Source organism: Carassius gibelio, chromosome A3, assembly GCF_023724105.1.
Source record: "Carassius gibelio isolate Cgi1373 ecotype wild population from Czech Republic chromosome A3, carGib1.2-hapl.c, whole genome shotgun sequence".
NCBI classification, from domain to species: domain Eukaryota; kingdom Metazoa; phylum Chordata; class Actinopteri; order Cypriniformes; family Cyprinidae; genus Carassius; species Carassius gibelio.
Genome location: NC_068373.1, coordinates 13,237,724 through 13,261,319, shown reverse-complemented (window position 1 = coordinate 13,261,319; position 23,596 = coordinate 13,237,724). Strand labels below are relative to the sequence as shown.

At 40.2% G+C, this 23,596-nt stretch overlaps 1 protein-coding gene across 1 annotated transcript in view; it reads right to left on the bottom strand.

The window, feature by feature from the left end:
- LOC127947659 (C-Jun-amino-terminal kinase-interacting protein 3) overlaps positions 1-23,596 on the bottom strand; it is a 144,427-nt gene that overhangs the window by 96,553 nt on the left and 24,278 nt on the right. Inside the window, exons 5-7 of the mRNA XM_052544681.1 lie at positions 12,103-12,109; positions 11,033-11,059; positions 93-227 (exon numbers count right to left, since the gene is read on the bottom strand). Coding sequence (XP_052400641.1) covers positions 93-227; positions 11,033-11,059; positions 12,103-12,109 — 169 coding nt within the window. The remainder of the gene's footprint in view (positions 1-92; positions 228-11,032; positions 11,060-12,102; positions 12,110-23,596) is intronic.

Genomic DNA, 23,596 nt, shown 5'->3' with positions numbered 1-23,596 from the left:
TGGAGTCCATGCATAACGGCGAGTGCCTGATAAAATTATGATTATCATGGCTCCTCTACTGATGCTTTGGGGTGGAGTCATATCTGTCACACCTGGTAGCCAGGGGCGTAAACAGGTTTTCTGAGATCACTGGAATGCCAGACATCTGACAAAACATTTCTAGCCCCCCCAGGACCCCCACGTACCATGCCATCTCCACCAGGAAACAAACTCAGTAATGGGGGGCGCTCTGTTTTACTGCAGAAAAAAAAAGAGAGACAAGAAAGGTTATTAGTTATTTCCCACACTAAACCAACACCGGTACAACATAAAAATGAGCAGAAAACTCATCAGACAGGGTGAAAACATACAGACACAAAACCACATAGGTGAAAGAGGTATAGGTTTCTCAGGGTGCTTCTCAATTCTTATTTGTGCATCCTCGTTTCCTTTTCTCGCTTCCTTTCCTCGTGTCTTAGCTCCACCTCTTCAGGATGCGAGGGAAGGATGCAAGGAAAAGACGTGAGGATAGAAGACTTGAATCAAGTGAAGTTATTTATCCTCACTCCCTTCAGCATTACTTCAAAGTGTCATCAGCTGTGATTAAAGGGATCTGCAATTATGTTGTTAAAGTTTGTTAATTAAGACATTCATAATAAATATTAATAAAGCAAGATGGCCTGTTTGAAATATATGACATGCATGGTTTATTTGAAGTGAAAAGGTAAAATATAAATAAAAATTATTACAACAGATGTGAAGGCGGAGGAGAATTTATACGTGCGTCACGTTAAGTTGATAAAAGACTTACGCATAGGATACACCTGTGTATCCTCGCTCATCGCTCCTCATGAAGCCTCCTCTCTCCTCGATCCTCGCCTCCTCGTGGTGCACTTAGAGAATTGAGATGTCCTTCAAGATGGCTGTGCTCGATCGGTTTCCGGGTCATAGGATGGAGGAGCGAGGAGATGAGGAGGGATATTGAGAAGCACCCTCAGTCTCTGACTCCAAGACTGCTAAACTGAGTGTCTGGGTAGATGGCGGGTTCGTTTATTATTTTAAAGGAGTAAAATGGGAGACAAAAAGACTGCAGGGAGACACAGGGGTTTAGGGAACTGTAATAGATTGCTGGACATTATTACCTTTTCCTTCAAGTTTCATCTTCAAGTTTATTTGTATAGCGCTTTTTAAATACAAATCGTTACAAAGCAGTTTACAATAGTAGCTTATAAGTGGTGACTGTCAGTTTTGTGCACGTATGACAGGATTTTTAGAAAAATTAATACAAGACATAGTCAGCCAGACGATGAACATTATTGATATTATTAATAATTAATAGTTATTATATGATGCAGTCACACTTGTAGCAATATTTGTTAGATCTAGGTATTTGTTTTCCTCCTGTTTTATCGTGGACTGCAGAGACACACAGCAGCACACGCACAGAAAAAAAGAAAGAAACAGAAAGAAGGTGAACAAACGCAGACTTACAAACAATAGTCACACAATACTGACACAGGACATAACGGGACATTGCTGTCATGATCATTAGCTGGAGTGCCCATGAACTTCAGTAGAGGGCACTCCACTCAGGACCATTCCACCCATCAACCACCAGATGTCACCATATCATCACTTGGATACTAGCACCTCTCATACTGTTGCACCACACCCGAACTACATCTACCATGAGTCACTGCATCACAATCACCTTGCCACACCCCGATCTCCGCTTGGTTCTGGTTTCGATTCTGGTTATCCCTGACATACCTGACGCCATTCCTGATTTTTGCCTGTCTGACCATTCTCTATTCCATTTGGATCCGAACGCCTCTGACTCTCTTCATAACAGAAGACTTCGCTAAACCAGGATCCAGCAGCTTTAATGGATACATCCAGGTCAGCCATGAACCCAGTAGGCCAAATTATGTGTCTACGTCAAGGAATTCGGCCCATCGAGGATTATGTGAGGGACTTTGTTGAGTTGGCCCATTTATCTATCATGGATGAGATATGTCTGATGATATTTTTTCGTAGTGGCCTATCTGAGCCGCTCGGCTCACTCATGCCTTTGCATCTACCTCATTAGACACTTGAAATTTATATCGATCTGGCACTTCAAATAAGTGGCTCCGCATTTACTGTGGGTGTTGTGGATGATGAGATGCGCAAGATGGTCACCAGCCCAGCGCCACTGCACAAAATGGCTGCTGCCCCTGAGACTCATCCTGTCATGGCCGCCAACCCAGCGCCACTGCACAAAATGGCCGCCACCAGTGATGCGCGGGTTGATCCGAAATGAACGGGTGCCTGCTGTCACCCGCGGTTAACTGCGGTTCCGAGTCATCCAAAAATATTTTTAATGATATTCGGGTCAAGGTCGGTCGAGTCGTTTGCCCTGCCTAATAAATACAAGGATACGTCCATAGGTGTACTGTTAACTTATGTCCAATATTTCAGAAGAGAGCAATAAAGGCGTTAGTTGATAGGCTGAGTCGTATGTCAATCAAACTGTTGACTGGTGCAAGAACACCTCTTCAACATTGTCAACAATCTCAAAATGGAGAGCACGCGCGCTGCTCGGTCAGGTTAAGCAGCCATGGCCAGTGTGGCCACGAAAAAGAGAAGATGAACTTTAAATAGCGAATGGACAGCAACATACTCTTGGTTAAGACCTGTAGATGGCAAAGCAGAGAGAGCTTTTTGCATTTTATGCAAAAGCAGTTTTTCTGGGGGACATGGTGGCGAATACAACGTGAAGCAACATGGTGCATGTGAGTACCTCAGAAAAAAAGCATATAATCAAGAAACATGCAAATCAGTGCAATCGTTTTCAAATAAACCAAAATACCCACAGGCTGACAAAGTTTGGGCAGCAGAAGTGACGAGCATTTATCATGCCGTACATCACACTCATTCATATCACTCTACCGACTGCAGTAACAAGTCAGCCCCAGTAATTTTTCCAGATTCTGAAATAGCTAAGAAAAAAGCTGTAGAAACTTTTAGGTGATATTTTGGGTCAGGTAGTGTCTTAATCTTTTAGTCGGTGGGTTTAAAAAGAAATATAGGCGATATACTGCAGAAGGCTTGAAATGTCTAAAATAAATAGACCAAAAAAAATAGGCTATAATCTGAAAATGTAATCCATATGAAATGTGCATTTCTCTCTGGCGTTCATGGCGAGTCTGCATCGTCAACTTCATCTCAGCTGCGACACAAAAAACACCAGTTTATTACTAAACAATTAAATGTCTCCTTGCTAATTTAGACACATTCATAATCATTACCGGGTTCTTTGTGGCAAGCTTTATGTGTGCGGTAATAGTGCTTATAATCCTGTAGGCTATAGCCTATTTAAGTAATTAAATTAATATAAAGGGGCGACACATTTACTACTTGTAAAAAACGCGGGTCAGGGAGCAGGTCAAGTACAATATTTTCTTTTTCTTTTTTTGCGGTCCGAGTTGCGGGCGGGTTAGTTGAAAACATTGGTAGGGTGTGGGTTGTTTATACATTGACCCACGCATCACTGGCCGCCACCCCTGAGACACATCCTGTCATGGCTGCCAGCCCAGTGCCGCTGCAATAGATGGCTGCCGCAGTTGATCTTCCAGAGTCAAGTCAGGTCCCCGTCAACTTTCCAGAGTCAAGTCAGGTCCCAGTCGACTTTCCAGAGTCAAGTCAGGTCCCCGTCGACTTTCCAGAGTCAAGTCAGGTCCCCGTCGACTTTCCAGAGTCTAGTCAGTTCACCGCTGTGAGTCAAGTCAAGTCAAGTCAAGTCACCAATGATCTTTTGGAGCCAAGTCACAGTTGATCTTCAGGAACAAAGTCAAGTCACCTTTATCTATATAGCGCTTTAAACAAAATACATTGCGTCAAAGCAAATGAACAACATTCATTAGCAAAAAAGTGTGTCAATAATGCAATATGGCAGTTAAAGGCAGTTCATCATTGAATTCAGTGATGTCATCTCCGAAACCGAAACTCCATCGGTGACAGAATGGAGAAAAAAACCTTGGGAGAAACCGGGCTCAGTTGGGGGGGCCAGTTCTACTCTGACCAGACGAAACCAGTAGTTCAATTCCAGGCTGCAGCAAAATCAGATTGTGCAGAAGAATCATCTGTTTCCTGTGGTCTTGTCCTGATGGTCATCTGAGACAAGGTCTTTACAGGGGATCTGAATCTGGGGCTCTAGATGTCCTGGTCTCCGCTGTCTTTCAGGGATGCAGAGGTCCTTTTTCTAAGTGCTGATCCACCATCTGGTCTGGATACGTACTGGATCCGAGTGACTGCAGTGACCCTTTGATCTGGATACAGACTGGATCTGGTGGCTACAGTGACCTCGGAATAAGAGAGAAACAGACTAATATTAGCGTAGATTTCATTCTTCTAATGATGTAGCAAGTACATCAGGTGGTATGGGAAGTGTTCCCGGTTCCGGTTTACCTAATTAATGCAGCCTAACAATCCTTTAACGGATTTGGATATTAAAATCATATTAGTTTGTTATGTGTAAGCCTGGTTAAAGAGATGGGTCTTTAATATAGATTTAAACTGCAAGAGTGTGTCTGCCTCCCGAACAATGTTAGGTAGGTTATTCCAGAGTTTAGGCGCCAAATAGGAAAAGGATCTGCCGCCCGCAGTTGATTTTGATATTCTAGGTATTATCAAATTGCCTGAGTTTTGAGAACATAGCGGACGTAGAGGATTATAATGTAAAAGGAGCTCATTCAAATACTGAGGTGCTAAACCATTCAGGACTTTATAAGTAATAGGCAATATTTTCAAATCTATACAATGTTTGATAAGGAGCCAGTGCAGTGTTGACAGGACCGGGCTAATATGGTTATACTTCCTGGTTCTAGTAAGAACTCTTGCTGCTGCATTTTGGACTAGCTGTAGTTTGTTTGTGCATAGCAACCACCCAATAAAGCATTACAATAATCTAACCTTGAGGTCATAAATGCATGGATTAACATTTTTGCATTTGACATTGAGAGCATAGGCCGTAATTTAGATATATTTTTGAGATAGAAAAATGCAGTTTTACAAATGATAGAAACGTGGCTATCTAAGGAAAGATTGCGATCAAATAGCACACCTAGGTTCCTAACTGATGACGAAGAATTGACAGAGCAGCCATCAAGTCTTAGACAGTGTTCTAGGTTATTACATGCAGTTTTTAGGTCATATAATCAACACCTCTATTTTTTCAGAATTTAGCAGTAAGAAATTGCTCGTCATCCAGTTTTTCATATCGACTATGCATTCCATTAGTTTTTCAATTTGGTGTGTGTTACGTGCAGCCTGTGCCGGGCTAAGCAACAGAGAGGGAAGACCACGCGGATATTTGCTTTAAAGAAAATATATTTATTAATGATAAAGAATGAGCAACGTAAAGTAAATAAAGTCAGTATAAGTGTTAAACTAGAGAACTGAAAACGTATGCAATCAGGGTATATGAAGAGTCATGTAAAAGGAAACAAAATCAGCAAGACGGTGCGGGAGAGAAGGAGAAGCAGCAGCCATCCTTCAACCTGGTCTGGAGAGCTTTTAAACATCCAGGATACTAGAAGCAATCCCACAGTCCTGGAAGCAATTATAGGCAACACGCCAAACCTGTGCTATGCTCACGTTTAGGGGAGACGCAAAGGCAAAACGAGGAGGAGGAGCCGGCAGGTCCGTAACACCCCCTCCCTTAAGACAGAGGCCAAAGACAGACTGCAAAAACAGTCAAAACCCCACGCAGCAAATGACAATATAAAATAATTTCTATAAACAAAGTGAGCACTTAACTTTAGTTTAAGGGATTTTAACAGCCCATATACATGGACTGGACAGAAGAACTCTTGTCCACAAGCCCCAAACCCTTCTACTCTCCAAAAGCTCCAATCGCCCTCCCCCATTCCAGGAGCTCCAGCAAATCCCGGTACCTGGAGAGCTACATTTAAGGACACTAGGCAGAAGAAGAGTGGAGAAACAGGAAGAGAGAGAAAGAGATATAGGACAAGACAAAACATTCACTCCAGCCCACCCGGAGCATGGGACAAGGCGTCAGCCATCACATTGTCCACGCTCCGAATGTGCCGTATCTGCAAGTTATATGGCTGCAAAAATAACATAACAGAGTAAGAATATAGCCCAGATGGTGTAATAAAGGCTAAAACTTCCTGAGCTCGAGATGACAACGGGACTTGATAATATCCTTTCAATAAGTCAAATTTACTCACAAACCTTGCAGATCCTACACGATCAATGCAATCTTCAACCCTTGGGAGTGGAAAAGAATCTGATTTTGTGATGTTATTCAGTTTACGATAATCGGTACAGAATCTATGTGTTCCATCAGGTTTACTGACGAATATACAGGTTGAAGCCCAACTCGAATAGGAAGGCTTAGCCAACCCATTATCCAAAAGGTACTTCACCTCTGCCTCTAGATGTCGCTGTTTGTCTTGTGACACCCGATAGAACAGCTGTCTTATTGGTTCTGCATCACCAACATCAATATCATGCTCAATTAAATGAGTACATGATGGTATATCTGAGAATAAAGAAAGAAAATCAGACAACAAAGACGACAGTTCTGATGCACGCTCCTCTGGCAAATGTCCAAACAAAGCATTTAACTCTGCCAGTTTCTCAGAGTTCCTCAAAAGAGGTTTCAGCACACAGTCATCAGGACCTACCACATCCTCCCCACTACTTGCTGCCACCATGTAGGGAGTCCCAAGGGCCCTATGAGCCTCAACAACTGCGGCTAAAGAAACAGGCATAACCTGCTCACCGGAATCTCTGCCCCAGAGACTGAAAACCTGTCATAATAGGACTTCAACAGATTTATGTGAAAGAGCTGGGTGGAACGCCTACGATTTGGTGTAGAAAGTAAATAATTCAGGTCTGACACCTGTTGAACAAACCTATAAGGACCTGTGTATTTTGCAAGGAAAGGAGAATTTGCTATCGGCAATAATCCCAACACCTGATCACCAGGACTGAACATACTCAGCTCAGCTCAACGGTCATACCAACTCTTCATTTTCTGTTGACTCTGCTTTAGTCAAGTTGACATTCGCCATCTCACAGGCTAAAAACAGCCTACGATGAAAAACATTTATGTAGTGCAACAAATTAACAGGAGACTCAGGACACTTCTGTTACCCCTGTAAGACTGTTAAAGGCCCACAAACTCTATGGCCAAAGACCAGATCATTAGGCGAGAAACCTGTGCTCTCCTGGGTAACCTCTCGTGCCGCCAACATTATCCATGGGAGCCCCTCTTCCCAGCAGTCTCTGTTAAGCTCAACACAATACCCCCTGAGAAGCGACTTCAATGTCTGATGAACACGCTCCAGAGCACCTTGGCTCTGGGCGTGATATGCACTACTAAGCTGATGTTTCACACGCAACTGCTCGAGCACCTCTCTGTACTTCAATAGAAGTACTTCATAAGACGGTCATAGATCTTTCTTACCCCCAAGTGCCCAGCTACATCCCCATGAGCTGTCTGTAGGACCAAGTCTCTAAACTTAAATGGCACTATCACTTGAAACACTGGATCCTCGACCCCTTCGTCAGTGTGAGAAGACCACTTCCGGATCAACAACCCATCCTGAATAAAATAATCCCTCGCTGCATTTCACAACTCCTCAAGTGGTAACACCCCAACGAACAGATCTTTTAATGTTGCATCCTCCTTTTTTAGCTGCCACAACATCACTATGAGAGAGAGATGGTGGTAGATTAGGCACAACAGCAGACTTAAACTCTCTACTCGGAGAAACATCATCATTAGAGGCACGGGTCATAGCCCGTGTCACGGCACAAGCTGTAAAGACAGTCAAATTCTGACCACGAACGACACTGTCGGCTGCAATAGAAGGAACATTGTTAACAATTACAGGGAGCGGTATATCAAGCCAGACACGTTCTCCAGCCAAATTGTTACCTAAAAGAAGATGGACGCCCTCTATAGGTAAGGAAGGGCAAACTGCTATTTTTACTTCCCCTTGTACCAAATCAGACTGCAGATTAATCCTGTGCAATGGAACAGAGACAACCTGCAATCCAATCCCCCGGACTAAAACATTATTCCCAGTACTCGAAACTAAACCATCTGTAAAAAAAGGGAAGTAACCACTTCCACTCGTCACAACTGAATCAGCTCTACCGTTTCTCCCACTAGCCCCAACAGAGCTCAGGCCTGATAGCTGAAATGACGTCACAACGCCCCTAGGTTTAATCTCAGTCTCGCCCATCAAAACTTTCGCAGGTCTAACAAATTCAGATACAGCAAGTGTGACTCCCCTAACAACCTCAGTACCCTTTATCTGACTTTTCCCCTTTAAAATAGGATAGTCTTTCTTCCAATGCCCCTTTTCCAAGCAGTATCGACACACATCAGCATCATTCTTAGCCTGACTGGCAGGTGTAAACGAAGAAAACCTAGAATCCCTGCGAAAACTCACAGCACCTTTGTGTGACTGATTAGAGTGTGAATCTATTCTACTGTGAGTTGGTGACTCAAATGAACCTAAAGTAGAAGACCCCAAAACTCTATTGAAATGTCCAAAACGTTGTTCCTGATAAATCTTACCTGTATTGTTTTCTTTTAAACTATACTTGTGTGTCAAAGCAAAATCATCAGCCATAACTGCGGCTTCCGCTGCGGTTTTCATCTTATGCTCAAATACATGGGTAGCGACACGCTCAGGAAGGATATTTCTGAACTGTTCTAAAACAATCACATTAGACAATTCTTTAAAAGTAGTGACTCCTACTGCAGAGCACCAACGATTAAAATGGCTGTACAATTCCCTCTCTACCTCTGTTTACGTCTGTTTATCTCCCTTCCTTCAGCTACGAAACCGCAAACGATAAACTTCAGGAACTAATTCGTAAATTTTAAGCACTGCCTCTTTTACTTTGACATACTTTTTTCTATCTGGTACAGGCAAAGCAATAAATGCTTCTTGTGTTTTACCTACCAGAACCCTTTTAGTAACAACGTTCTTTCAGAGTCATCAGCCACACTCTCAAATAAAGAAAAGAAAATATCTGGATCTCTCTCATTAAACTTTGGCAGCAACCTAACCATGCTAGATATATCAGGGGAATGCACAGACCCTCTAGGAGCAGTACCCTCATCCCCATCAACTGGAAACCTACCTTCAGCGCTCAGTCTCAGCCTTTCTACAGCCACATCACACTCACTTTTTATTCTTTCCATCTCTAATTGACACTCTGCCTCACGTTGAGCTTCTCTTTCATTCCGTTCTGCCTCACGTTGAGCTTCTCTCTCTCTACGTTGAGCTTCCCTCTCTTGATGTTCTGCCTCACGTTGAGCTTCTCTCTCTTTCTGTTGCATTTCTATCAACACTTTTTGTTGCTCAAACGTAAGTGACACTTTAGAAAACTCTGTCATAATTGGTGTTGATGTTTCTCCTAACTCATCCATAATTAGAGATACAGGTGACGAAAGAATATTCCTAACAACCAATTCAGCTTGAACTGAAACTCTAATCTGGGCTAATTTAGCTGTTCTGGGTAAACCTAAGTCAAAGTTATAATGGTCACAAACCTGACGCAACTGATCCTTTGTCAAATTATTCAAAACCTCCACGGATGGAGCTACAAAAAAATCCTCCAAACTAGCCATACTGATCAAATGAATTCTACAGCATACAATTCTTGCAGATAGGCTACTAAAGAAAAACAAGCTCACCTTTCAAATGCAAATGTGGTCACAACACTGCGCATCAGACGAGACAAAACGGAGCTGCCCTATAAAAAGAAAAAAAATAAGAAAAACAACGATCCTCTTCATGCATTTCCCAAGGACAGAGATTTTTATTACACAATATCAGCGGAGCCTTAACTCCTCCGACAAAATGCCGTTAAAGCAGGCTTCCACGACGGTGCCTTCTGCCCAGGATAGCACAAAAATAACAAACTAACAAACATTAAAGCCAACGGGCACTCTTAAAGCTCCAATAATTATTTTCACATAACAGTGAAAGCTAACACCATGTTTCCTGATGATATCTCCCAAGGCTAACATATAAAGCGTGAAGAGTAGCGGCCCTAGTACTGAGCCTTGAGGTACTACATATTGAACTTGTGATCGATAAGATACCTCTTCATTCACTGCTACGAACTGATGGTGGTCATATAAGTATGATTTAAACCATGCTAATGCACTTCCATTAATGCCAACAAAGTGTTCAAGTCTATGCAAAAGAATGTTGTGGTCAATTGTGTCAAACGCAGCACTAAGATCCAATAAAAGTAATAGAGAGATACAACCACGATCAGATGATAAGAGCAGGTCATTTGTAACTCTAAGGAGAACAGTCTCGGTACTATAATATGGTCTAAATCCTGACTGGAAATCATCACGTATACCATTTTTCTCTAAGAAGGAATATAATTGTGAGGATACCAACTTTTCTAGTATCTTGAACAGAAAAGGGAGATTCGAGATTGGTCTATAATTAACTAGTTCTTTGGGGTCAAGTTGTTGTTTTTTGATTAGAGGCTTAATAACAGCCAGTTTGAAGGATTTGGGGACATATCCTAACGACAATGAGGAATTAATAATTGTCAGAAGAGGATCTATGACTTCTGGAACCACCTCTTTTAGGAGCTTAGATGGTATAGGGTCTAACATACATGTTGTAGGTTTAGATGATTTAAAAAGTTTATAAAATTCTTCCTCTCCTATAGTAAAGGATAAGTGGAACTGTTCCTCAGGGGGTCTATAGTGGACTGTCTGATGCAATACTGTAGCTGACAGCTGAATGTTTACAATTTTATCTCTAATAGTATCGATTTTAGAAGTAAAGTAGTTTATAAAGTCATTACTGCTGTGATGTTGGGAAATGTCAACACTTGTTTAGGCTTTATTTTTTGTTAATTTAGCCACTGTATTGAATAAATACCTGGGGTTATGTTTGTTTTCTTCTAAAAGAGAAGAAAAGTAATTGGATCTAGCAGTTTTTAATGCTTTTCTGTAGGATAGGTTACTTTCCCGCCAAGCAAAACAAAATACCTCTAGTTTTGTTTTCCTCCAGCTGCGCTCCATTTTTCGGGCTGCTCTCTTTAGGGTGCGAGTATGCTCATTATACCATGGTGTCATACTGGTTTCCTTAACCTTCCTTAAGCGTAAAGGAGCAACTGTATTTAAAATGCTAGAAAAGAGAGAGTCCATAGTTTCTGTTACATCATCAAGTTGTTCTGAGGTTTTGGATATGTTAAGGAATTTGGATACATCATGAAGATAACTTTTGGTAAAAGCAGTCTTTTGTGGTAGAAGTGATGGTTCTTCCATACTTGTAACAAGCAGTAGAATTGACAATTTTGGCTATATGAAGTTTGCACAGAACTAAATAATGATCTGAGATAATTTCAACACTATCAACATCAATTCCATGTGACAGTATTAAATCTAGAGTATGATTTAGACAATGAGTAGGTCCGGAAACGTGTTGTCTAATCCCAATAGAGTTCAGAATGTCTATAAATGCTGATCCCAAAGCATCTTTTTCATTATCAACATGGATATTAAAATCACCAACTATTAAAACTTTATCTGCAGCCAAAACTAACTAGGATGTAAAATCACCAAACTCTTTAATAAAGTCTGCATGGTGCCCTGGTAGCCTGTATACAGTAGCCAGTAAAAACATAACAGGGGATTTATCATTAACATTTGTTTCTCTGGATAATGTTATATGAAGCACCATTACTTCAAACGAGTTATACTTGAAGAAATGCTAAAAACGTTGTTATGAATTGAAGCAACACCTCCACCTTTGCCTTTTAGACCAAGTCAAGTCACAGTTGACCTTCATGAGCAAAGTCAAGTCATCAACAATCTTCATGAGCAAAGTCAAGTCACAGTTGATCTTCATGAACTAAGTCAAGTCACAGTTGATCTTCATGAACCCAGTCAAATCACCACGGATCTACCAGAGCCTTGTCACATCTCAGCCGAACTTCCAGTGCCCTGTCACATCTCAGCCGAACTTCCAGAGCTCTCGTCTTATCCTGTCCTGGCAATGGAGGCCATCTATGAGCTCTCATTCGTTCCAGTCATGGCTATGGATGCCATCCACCAACTCTCTGTCTGTCCTGTCATGGCCACGGAGGTCCTCCATGAACACACCGCCTGCCCTGTCACGACCACAGAGGCCACTATTAACCTGTTTATGTTCTCTGTTTCAGTCCCATCTGACCAGACTTGCTCTCCTGTGCCATCGACTCCACTGTGGTGGTCCTCTGCTCCGCCCTGGTGGGCTTCTGTCCTGTCTGCTCGGCTGTGGTGGTCCTCTGCTCTGCCCTGGTGGGCTCCAGCTCCCCCTGCTCCACTCTGGTGGTCTCCAACACCACCTGCCCTGCCTTGGCAGACCCCTGTTCCCGAGTTAAGCCCATGGCGGGCCCCTGTTCCCAAGTTAAGCCCACGGTGGGTCCCTGTTCCTGAGTAAAGCCCAGTGCGGGCCCCTGTTCCCGAGTTAAGCCCATGGCGGACCCCTTTTCCCGAGTTAAGCCCACGGCGGGTCCCTGTTCCTGAGTTAAACCCTGTTCCCGAGTTAAGCCCCGAGCAGGCCCCTGTTTCCCATGTCAGGCCCAGGAAGGGCCCCTGTTTCCCATGTCAGGTCCAGGAAAGGCTCCTGATCTCTATGTTAGGCTCAGGAAGGGCTCTAGTTCTGCCTGCTCTGCCCGGTCCCCGGCCACTGCACTTCCACATGGACCTGGCCCTCCGCCCGTCCCCCTGTTCCGCCTCTGCTCCACAGCCCTCCTAGATAGTTTTGAGCGTCTGGAAGCCGCTCCTTTGGGGGGCTGGTTATGTCACGATCATTAGCTGGAGTGTCAGTAGAGGGCACTCCACTCAGGACCATTCCACCCATCAACCACCAGATGTCACCATATCATCAGTTGGACACTAGCACCTCTCATACTGTTGCACCACACCCGAACTACATCTCCCATATGTTACTGCATCACAATCACCTTGCCAAACCTGCACCTCATTCATCAGCCAATTTCCTTGCCACACCTGCACCTCATTTACACACACATATGACCACCACAATCACTCTCACTCACTGCGAAGTCTGGTTTAGCCTATCTGACATGTCCGAGCATTTTCCCCGTGTTGGTTATTCCTGTGTTTGACCTTTGGACTGTGTATTCGACTCTGATTTCTCTGCTGCCTGCCCCGATCTCCACTTGTTTCTGGTTTCGATTCTGGTTATCCCTGACACACCTAACGCCATTCCTGATTTCTGCCTGTCTGACCATTCTCTAAATAAATTCTGCAATTGGATCCGAACGCCTCTGACTCTCTTCATAACAATTACATACAGTATACAGTATGTAAATACAGATGGAACTGTTTCTGCAGGTATCATCAAATGTAATTTATTGCTTTTTAAAAAACTTTAATGACATACACAGAACATACATAGACAGGTCCTTCTCAAAAAATTAGCATATTGTGATAAAGTTCATTATTTTCCATAATGTAATGATAAAAATTAAACTTTCATTGCTTTCATTAGATTCATTGCACACCAACTGAAATATTTCTGGTCTTTTATTGTTTTAATACTGATGATTTTGGCATACAGCTCATGAAAACCCCAAATTTCTCAAAAAATCTCAAAAAATTAGCACATCATGAAAAGGTTCTCTAAACGAGCTATTAACCTAATCATCTGAATCAACTAATTAACTCTATACACCTGCTTTTAAAAACTCCCAGCCTGGTTCATTACTCAAAACCGCAATCATGGGTAGCTGCCGACCCGACTGCTGTCCATAAGGCCATCATTGACACCCTCAAGCGAGACGGTAAGACACAGAAAGAAATTTCTGAACGAATAGGCTGTTCCCAGAGTGCTGTATCAAGGCACCTCAGTGGGAAGTCTGTGGGAAGGAAAAAGTGTGGCAAAAAATGCTGCACAACGAGAGGAGGTGAACGGACCCTGAGGAAGATTGTGGAGAAGGACCGATTCCAGACCTTGGGGGACCTGCGGAAGCAGTGGAATTGAGCCTGGAGTAAAAACATCCAGAGCCACCGTGCACAGGCGTGTGCAGGAAAAGGGCTACAGGTGCCGCATTCCCCAGGTCAAGCCACTTTGGGCTACAGAGAAGCAGCACTGGACTGTTGCTCAGTGGTCCAAAGTACTTTTTTCGGATGAAAGCAAATTTTGCATGTCATTCGAAAATCAAGGTGCCAGAGTCTGGAGGAAGACTGGAGAGAAGGAAATGCCAAAATCCCTGAAGTCCAGTGTCAAGTACCCACAGTCAGTGATGGTCTGGGGTGCCATGTCAGCTGCTGGTGTTGGTCCACTGTGTTTTATCAAGGGCAGTGTCAATGCAGCTAGTTATCAGGAGATTTTGGAGCACTTCATGCTTCCATCTGCTGAAAAGCTTTATGGAGATGAAGATTTCATTTTTCAGCACGACCTGGCACCTGCTCACAGTGCCAAAACCACTGGTAAATGGTTTACTGACCATGGTATTACTGTGCTCAATTGGCCTGCCAACTCTCCTGACCTGAACCCCATAGAGAATCTGTGGGATATTGTGAAGAGAAAGTTGAGAGATGCAAGACCCAACACTCTGGATGAGCTTAAGGCTGCTATTGAAGCATCCTGGGCCTCCATAACACCTCAGCAGTGCCACAGGCTGATTGCCTCCATGCCACGCCGCATTGAAGCAGTCATTTCTGCAAAAGGATTCCCGACCAAGTATTGAGTGCATAACTGAACATAATTATTTTAAGGTTGACTTTTTTTGTATTAAAAACACTTTTCTTTTATTGGTCGGATGAAATATGCTAATTTTTTGAGATAGGGATTTTGGATTTTCATGAGCTGTATGCCAAAATCATCAGTATTAAAACAATAAAAGACCTGAAATATTTCAGTTGGTGTGCAATGAATCTAAAATATATGAAAGTTTAATTTTTATCATTACATTATGGAAAATAATGAACTTTATCACAATATGCTAATCTTTTTAGAAGGACCTGTATATATATATATATATATATATATATATATATATATATATATATATATATATATATATATATGTATACACAAACACAATCAAGCACACAACCGCTTAAATGTTTTGAAACAATTCTGCTCACCAAGGCTGCAATAATAGTAATATTGAGAAATATTATTTCCATTTAAAATAACTTTTTTCTATGCCAGTATATTTAAAATATATTTTATTCCTGTGACGCAAAGCTGAATTAAATGTAATAAATGTAATTGTTGACTTAAATGTATTTATTCTGAAGCAATATGTTTAGTCTTCGATACCCATTCTTGTTGAAATCAACATATTCGTGCTAATTGCCCCTTAAATTGATTTCCAAAACTTTCTTACATAAAGAAAAGGCAATTTTCCCCTAATATTATAAAATGTTTGTGTTATCTTTCATATCAAATTCTTAAAATTCAAGACAAACTTTAAGCTGGCTTGAGAAAGCCCGACCAGAAATTCTGAAAATTTTAGAATGTTTGAAAAGTTTGAAAATGTTTAAACATTTGAAACATCTGAAAAGTTTAAGAAGTTTAAGTTTAAAAAACAAGTGATTAGTATATTGCTAGCATTACTAGTATGTGACTAGCATGTCATTAGCATGATTAGCAAAGTTACTAGCATTAGCTTGATTAGCAAGATAATAGCTTGCTGGTAACATTAACAAGTTATTATCATGTTACTAGCATGCGTTAGCATGATTAACAAGTTACTATCATATTGCTAGCACATTCGTAGCATGATTAGCCAGTTACTCACTTGTTGTTAGTATGATTAGCATGCGACTGGCATGTCACTACCATGTTTCTAACATGATTAACATGTTGTTAGCTTGCTAGCATGTTTTTAGAATGATTAACAGGATACTAGCATGTTGCTAGCATGTTTCTAGCATGATTAGCAAGTTAGTAGCATGTCGCTAGCATTTTTCTAGCATGATTAGCATGTGACTTAGATAGATAGATAGATGCGAAGCTTGATTGAGTGTAATGGGCTTTGGAGTCTAATAGGCCTTTATCTATAGCCTTTTACCGCATGCATTGAGAAATCTCTGATCCGTCAACATGGGCTCGGAAAAAAGGCGCATCACAGACAGTGTGTGAACCTGGAGTTAGGCATATGCCCAGTCTGTCCTGTTCTCGCACTAGGCACGTTTCACTCTGATTGGATCGGATAGCATACTGCGGGAGGTCAGGGCTGCGGAAAATGGTGCTATAAAGCGATTTAGAAATCGGGCACGTTCAAATCATTACTTTATGTCGATTTCGATTAATCACACAGCCTTAGAATGGACCGGAAATGAACAGACTGGCACCACTCAGCAAAACAGGAAAAGATTCAGGCAGAGCTCGGCAGCAGGTTGACAGTCAGTGGAGCAAGCAGTTAGGAGGGAACATACTGAAAGCCATTTATGCATGTTTGAATTTGCCGCGGACCACAGGTTGAAAACCATTGGTCTATGGCAGTGGTTCCCAACTTTTTTCAGCTCGCGGCCCACACAACCACACACATATGTTTGCGCAGCCCACTTCAAAAAAATTAGCTGACCCATTATTGTTGGGTTAATAACTTAGTACTCAGAAGCTTGATTGTTAACTGTATTTATTGAATGAACTAGGGGTGTGCGATATGAAAAAAAAAAAAACTATCGCGATTTCTTTGATCAATTTTGCGATTGTGACACACACGGCACTTATCCAACCTTAAAACACTTTTTAAAGAATTGTATGTGCCCAAATCACAATGATGTATAATATACAATAGCTAGCCTACTATGGCATTTTTTTTATTAAAGTTTACCAAAATCCTTAGTGTCATAATCTTACTCACCCTCAAGTTATTTAATAAAATAAAACTTAGGAAATTCACTTTGAAAACAGAATACATATCTCCCAATGATAGTGAAAAGTTTAAAAAGGACAAGAAAGTATTGACTGAAGTGTCAGCTGCGATCAGCAGCGAGAGCGCATGAATGTAATGCAAAAGCACATTCAAATAATGCACGAGCGCGAATCTCTCTGTTCGCACGCAGATTTCCTTTGCGCTGTCACAAAGCCAGAAGTGCTTGCTCAGATACACCCTGCTCTTGCGCGGAGAGAGTGTGCGCACTCTCGTGTCTCCTCTCACTTAAACTGCGTCCTGTGCACTCACAATTCTCTCTATGCTTATGTGTCAGATATTAATTATTTTCGCATGTTTTTATTTCTAGCCTTTAACGCGTGCAGTGTAAACGCTCTGATCCGTTAACATGGGCTCAGAAAAAAAGCGCATCACATACAGTGTGTGAACCTGGAGTTAGGCATATGCCCAGTCTGTTCTGTTCTCGTGCTAGGCACAATTCTGATTGGATCGGATAGCATACTACGGGAGGTCAGGGCCGCGGAAAATCAAGCTATAAAGCGATTTAGAAATCGCGCACACTCAAATCGTGATTTTATGACAATTTCTTTTAATCGCACAGCCCTAGAATGGACTGGAAATTAACAGAAAATAATTGGCGGCCCACCTACAATACCACCGCGACCCACTAGGGGGCCGCGGACCACAGGTTGAAAACCACTGGTCTATGGGATTATTACGATTTTTTATATTAATTTTGGAGTCTGTAGAGTTAAAGCTCTATGAGGAGTTATAGTTGATAATTTAGTCTCAGAAGAAGAAGAAGAAGAAGAACTAGAAATATAGCTGCAAGCAGCGATGTCGGGCTCAAGCCATCAGTGCAACGCCACCCCGGTGGCATCGGGAAAACTGTGCCCAGCGGGCATAAGCCTTTTCAGTAACCCTCTGACAATCAAGTTTTAAGGGATGCAGCAGCTAAAGGGTTAATCCGACCAATCTAGACTTTGAAATCACATACACAGAACAATATATATAACTTTAGTAACACTTTATTTTTATAATTTATTTATGGATGTATTACTGCTTAATAATGACTATTATTAAGGGAAAAGGCTTTATAATCATGAACTATTTACTAATGCTTAGCTAATGAGTGCAGTTATTATAAAGTGTTACCAATGCATTTACTAATGTTAACAAATTAGACATTATTTTACAGTGTTACCAAATCCTCAAATAATTTATTAGTGTTTTGTAATGATTTTAATGACCTATAAGCATTTGTGAAATAGTTTTGCTTGCATTGCAGCTTTATCTATCAGTTGAAGAGTTTTACTGTTACATCCATGAGATTAATAAATGTCATGTCACGTCACAGGTTGTCATAGGTCAGTATCAAATGAGTTTGAAATTATTATTTGCAGCACAAATAAGGATTCTTAGGATGTTTTTAAATCCCTAAAACTGTCACAAAAGGATAAGGCCTAAGAGATTTCTTAACCTGTAATGAAAGGAAAAAACACCACCATTAGCAACAACAAAAACAATAACAATTTGAAATACAGATTTTTTTTTCCTGATTATTAAAGGGATGATTAGGTCTCTCTCTCTCACTCTCTGCCAGACAGCCCCTCCCTACAATCCACACACACTGTCAGTCACCAAACATTCACAGTCACCAACCCCCTCACACTCCCCCTCCCTCTCCCCCTCCCTTTCCTCACACAGACAGAGTGGCCAGAGTGAGATCATGTCAGTTGAGAAGTCTGACAGTTTTTTAATTTTCTGTTATCCATACAGTGTTGTAAAGTCGTGAAACTATGCATATTTCCTCAGAATGATTTGATCTTTGTATGAAAAAATGCTTTGAAGTGTTTGGAAGCTGCAATTTAAACATACAAGACAATTAATGTTTCCCTTTTTACTGTCATTTCAGAAAATCACCACGACAAAACCGTTCAAGCTAACCAAAATCTGTTCGCAATTTAATTTCCTCAATGTTTTTTCTTCATGTAGACAAAGTTTGGTGTGTATAGTGTACTTCCCCTGTGAGGAGTATGCATTAATTCACAACTGTAAAATCTAAAAAATACACATTCAAATCAAAATAGCCGACTTCCTGTTGATCGTAGCTTATGACTGTGAATTAGAAAGTTGTCCGACTTGATTAGAACAATTTATGTACCAAGTTTGGTGTCTGTAGCTAAAACTAACCCCCCCACTTTTGACAAAAGGTGGCGCTATAGAGTGCCTCTTCCACGCCCTTTTAAAAGCTTTTGCCATGGTCTAGCTATCTTTAATACTGATATCTGTTTCGAGTTTCATGTAAATCTGAGCTAGTTATCTGCCTAAAAATCACCAGAACAGAACATTCAAGTTTGACACGTTGCCATGGCAACACTATATTAGATATAAATATCCCCACGACAGATTTTCTTCGGCTGTGTTTTGTCATTATTCTGATGAAGTTTGAAGCAAATCAAGTAAAAATAAGATGCTGAATTCAAAGTGTTCTGAAAATGATTCACTTCCTGCTGCCAGTTGGTGGTGCTATAACTTTGACTCCTAATAGTCACATATATACGATCAGTATCATACAACGAACAAACCAATGAAGTTTGATCAAATTCAGGAAATGTATGTGGATGTTATTAGACATTTCCTGTTTCTTATTTCTCGCCATAATTTCAAAGCCTCGCCACGAGCAAACCGTTCGAGATATCAAAAATCCCCTCGCAATTTTTCATCCCCAATGTCTTGAGATCATGTTCACCGAGTTTCGTGGCGAACGGGTTGAAAACCTCAGAGGAGTATTTCAAATTCCAGAGCATGCTTTTTTTAAACAGCCCTGAATAGCTGACTTCCTGTTGGGCGGAGCCTATGACATAGAGCGCGAAAGTTGTTCAGCTCAATGAGATCTATAAGTGTACTGAGTTTCATATAAATACATGCAAGTGTGTGTGAGCTATGGTTTAAGGTGTCTGACTGTGTTCCAGGGGGCGCTGTAGAGCCCCTGTGCCACGCCCGGGTCCCAGTCTCTGTGGCGTCCTGATGGCCGCAGATTCCAATGAGTGTGCCAATTTTCAAGAGTTTTTGAGCATGTTAAGGCCCCCAAAAATGCCCGGAAGGTTTAAAAAAAAATAAAAAAAATAATAATAAATATAGCTGCAAGCAGCGATGGCGGGCTCAAGCCACCAATGCCATCGCCACCCCGGTGGCATCAGGTAAACTGTGCCCAGTGGGCACATGCATTCACAATATCCCTCTGGCAGTGAGGTTTTAAAGGATATGGCAGTTAAAGGGTTAATCCGAATCATCAAGACTTTAAAATCACATTCACAGAACAATATATATAACTTTAGTGACACTTTACAATAATATTTCATTTCTAAACATTATGTTAACATGAACAATATTTATATAGCATTCATTCATGTCAGTTAATATTCCAAACTTAAACATTAAAACATTGTTTTATTGTGATTTTTTTCCAAGCACATTTTACCAATTCCAAACCATATCAATCTTAATAACTACCATTATTTTTTATTTAATCATTTATGAGTGCTATACAATAGTCCAGGAAAGCTGGAAGAGAAAAACTCCTTATTTTCATGTGTGCAGAATTATTGGGCATGTTTTCTTTTACAGATGAAATGCGCTAAAAAAAGAGTTTTAACTCTGTAAAGCCTGTGAGAAATATCAAACACAAATGCAATACAGAAATTGATAAGTTAAGACTTGGCCATTGTACAAAAAATGCTGACTGGGTCATGAGGTCAGAAAAGAAGAAGAAAAAAACAGGTCAAGAAGAACTGACAAAAAGAATTGCAAAATAATTAGGAATTAATGTGAAGATTAATTTTTAGTCAATTCTGCAAGACAGGAGGTGGAATAAAAAAGAGCTCCTAAATCTTAATCCCGGATTCTGGAAGATATATTCCTCAAACCATCGGACAAGAGGAGGTGGTGCTGGTCCTTCACGAGTCACTCTAATCTGTTCATAAAGCCTATATATAAAGTCTTAATATATAGTATTTCACAATACTTCATGGTATTCTAATTAAATCATTTTTTTGAATCTTAGATCTCTCAGAACCTGACACAGAGTAATTCTGAGACTCCAGGAAAGTGGCAGTTCTGTAAAATGTTGGCACTGGAGACTAAATGCTCCCTGATAGTTTCACACCTAATTCACTTAACACACACACACACACACAAACACACACACACACACACACACACATTACCCACAGTGACAGAGGGACAGAGTTACATCAGATGTTTGATAGTTTTTTAATTTTCTATCATCCATATAGTGTTGTATAGTCATGAAACTATGCATATTTCCTCAGAATGACTTGTCTTCTATGTGTACATTTTTTTGAAGTGTTTAGAAGCTGCACTTTAAAAAAATAAAAAGACATTTACTGGTTACTTTTTTACTGTTATTTCAATAAATCACCACGACAAAACCATTCAAGCTATCCAAAATTCATTCGCACCTGTTCTGTAAGATAAATTCTTTAAACAGTGGTAAAAGAGGATGTGGGGCTGAACCTTCAAGAGTCACTCAAAACTTATCTGTCCATAAAGCCTATAAAGAATTATTTCTTAATATACAGTTCACAATACTTCAGCTTGTTATTCTAATTAAGTGAGGGTCATTTTATCACTAAATACATAAAATTCATATTATTTTTCTTTGAAAGATTTCTATAAATGATTTAAATTATACTCGTTTCTACAATAATTATTTAAAAGTAATCCTATAGCTCCCTCTGGTGGCCATTATTGGTACTAAGAATTGCAAGCTTGATTTATAAGTTATGATAGTTTAAATTTTATGCTGGCTCTTGAAAGTGATAAAGCTATGAAACTTACTGTGCTTCCTTCAAATGATGACTTCTACATATATAAAAAATTATGAAGAGTTGAAATTAAAAATTTTAAAGATATCGTAAAATAACTATTGTATTTTTTTATGTTACTTTAATAAATCGCTATGGCCACACCATTTAAGGTATCCTAAACCCATTCGCAATTTAACATCTTCAGTATATTAGCATCATGTTGAAAAAGTTTGGTGTGAACTACTTATGTCTTCTCGGAGGAGTATGAATTCATTTTTACATGCTGATTTTATCATAAATCCACAATAAAATTTCTGAGTTCTGTATCAATCTGTGTTGTTGTTTGTTTATTTTTATTTTTTTTATTTTTCATAGGAAGATAACTGAAAAGATTACTCTCCTTTTTAATAAATGTGCTTATAAACCAAGAACAAGCTATTTATAGCTGTATTTATAAACTGCTTACTACTGACTATTAATATTGGGACAAGGCTTTATAAAGCATAAACTGACTATTTACTAATGAGTGCAGTTATTATAAAGTGTTACCAATGCATTTACTAATGTTAACAAATTAGACATTATTTTACAGTGTTATTAAATCCTTTAATGACTTATAAGCATTTGTGAAAGAAGCTTAGTCTTGATCTGTGAACTGAACAGTTTTACTGTTACATCCATGAGATTTTAAAAATGTAGATACATGTCATGTCACAGGATGGAATAGGTCAGTATCAAATGAGTTGAAATTATTATTTGCAGCACAAATAAGTATTTTTAGAATTTTGTTTTTAATTCCTGAAACTGTCAGAAAAGGATAAGGCCTAAGAGATTTCTTAAGCTGTAATGAAAACAGCAATGTTAGCAACAGCAACAAAAAATAACAATTTAAAATACATTTTTTTTCTGGTGATTAAAGAGATGATTAAGTCTCTCTCTCTCTCTCTCATTGTGTCTGCCACTCAGCTCATGCCCATCCCCCACTCACACACACACACTCACACACACACATGCACTCAGTCAGCACACATACATTGCTCAAACAGAGGGACAGAGTGAGTTGAGATGTCTGACAGTTTTTTTTTTTTTTTTCTTTTAATCATACAGTGTTGTAAGGTCATGAAACTATGCATATTTCCTCAGAATGATTTGATCTTTGTATGAATTTTTTTTTAAGTGTTTGGAAGCTGCAATTTAAAAATACAAGACAATTAATGATTCCCTTTTTACTGTCATTTCAAAAAATCACCACGACAAAACGGTTCAAGCTAACCAAAATCCGTTCGCAATTTAAGTTCCTCAATGTTTTTTCAACATGTAGACAAAGTTTGGTGAGTATAGTGAACATTTCCTCTGAGGAGAATGCATTAAATCAGAGCTCAATTTAAATATTCAAATCAAAATAGCCGACTTCCTGTTGGTCGTAGCTGATGACTGTGAATTAGAAAGTTGTCCGTCTTGATAAGAACAATTTATGTACCAAGTTTGGTGTCTGTAGCTAAAACTAAACCCCCCACTTTTGACAAAAGGTGGCGCTATAGCATGCCTCCTTCACGCCCTTTTAAAAGCTTTTCCCATTGTCTAGCTATCACTAATACTGATATGTGTTTTTAGTTTCATGTAAATCTGAGGTTGGTGTCTGCCTCAAACTCATCATAACAGAACATTCAAGTTTGACACGTTGCCATGGCAACGCCATATCAGATATCGATATCCCCACAACAGATTTACATCGGCCGTGTTTTGTCATTATTCTGATGAAGTTTTAAGTAAATCGAGTAAAAATAAGATGCTGAATTCAAAACATTTTGAAAATGACTCACTTCCTGCTGCCAGTTGGTGGCGCTATAACGTTGACT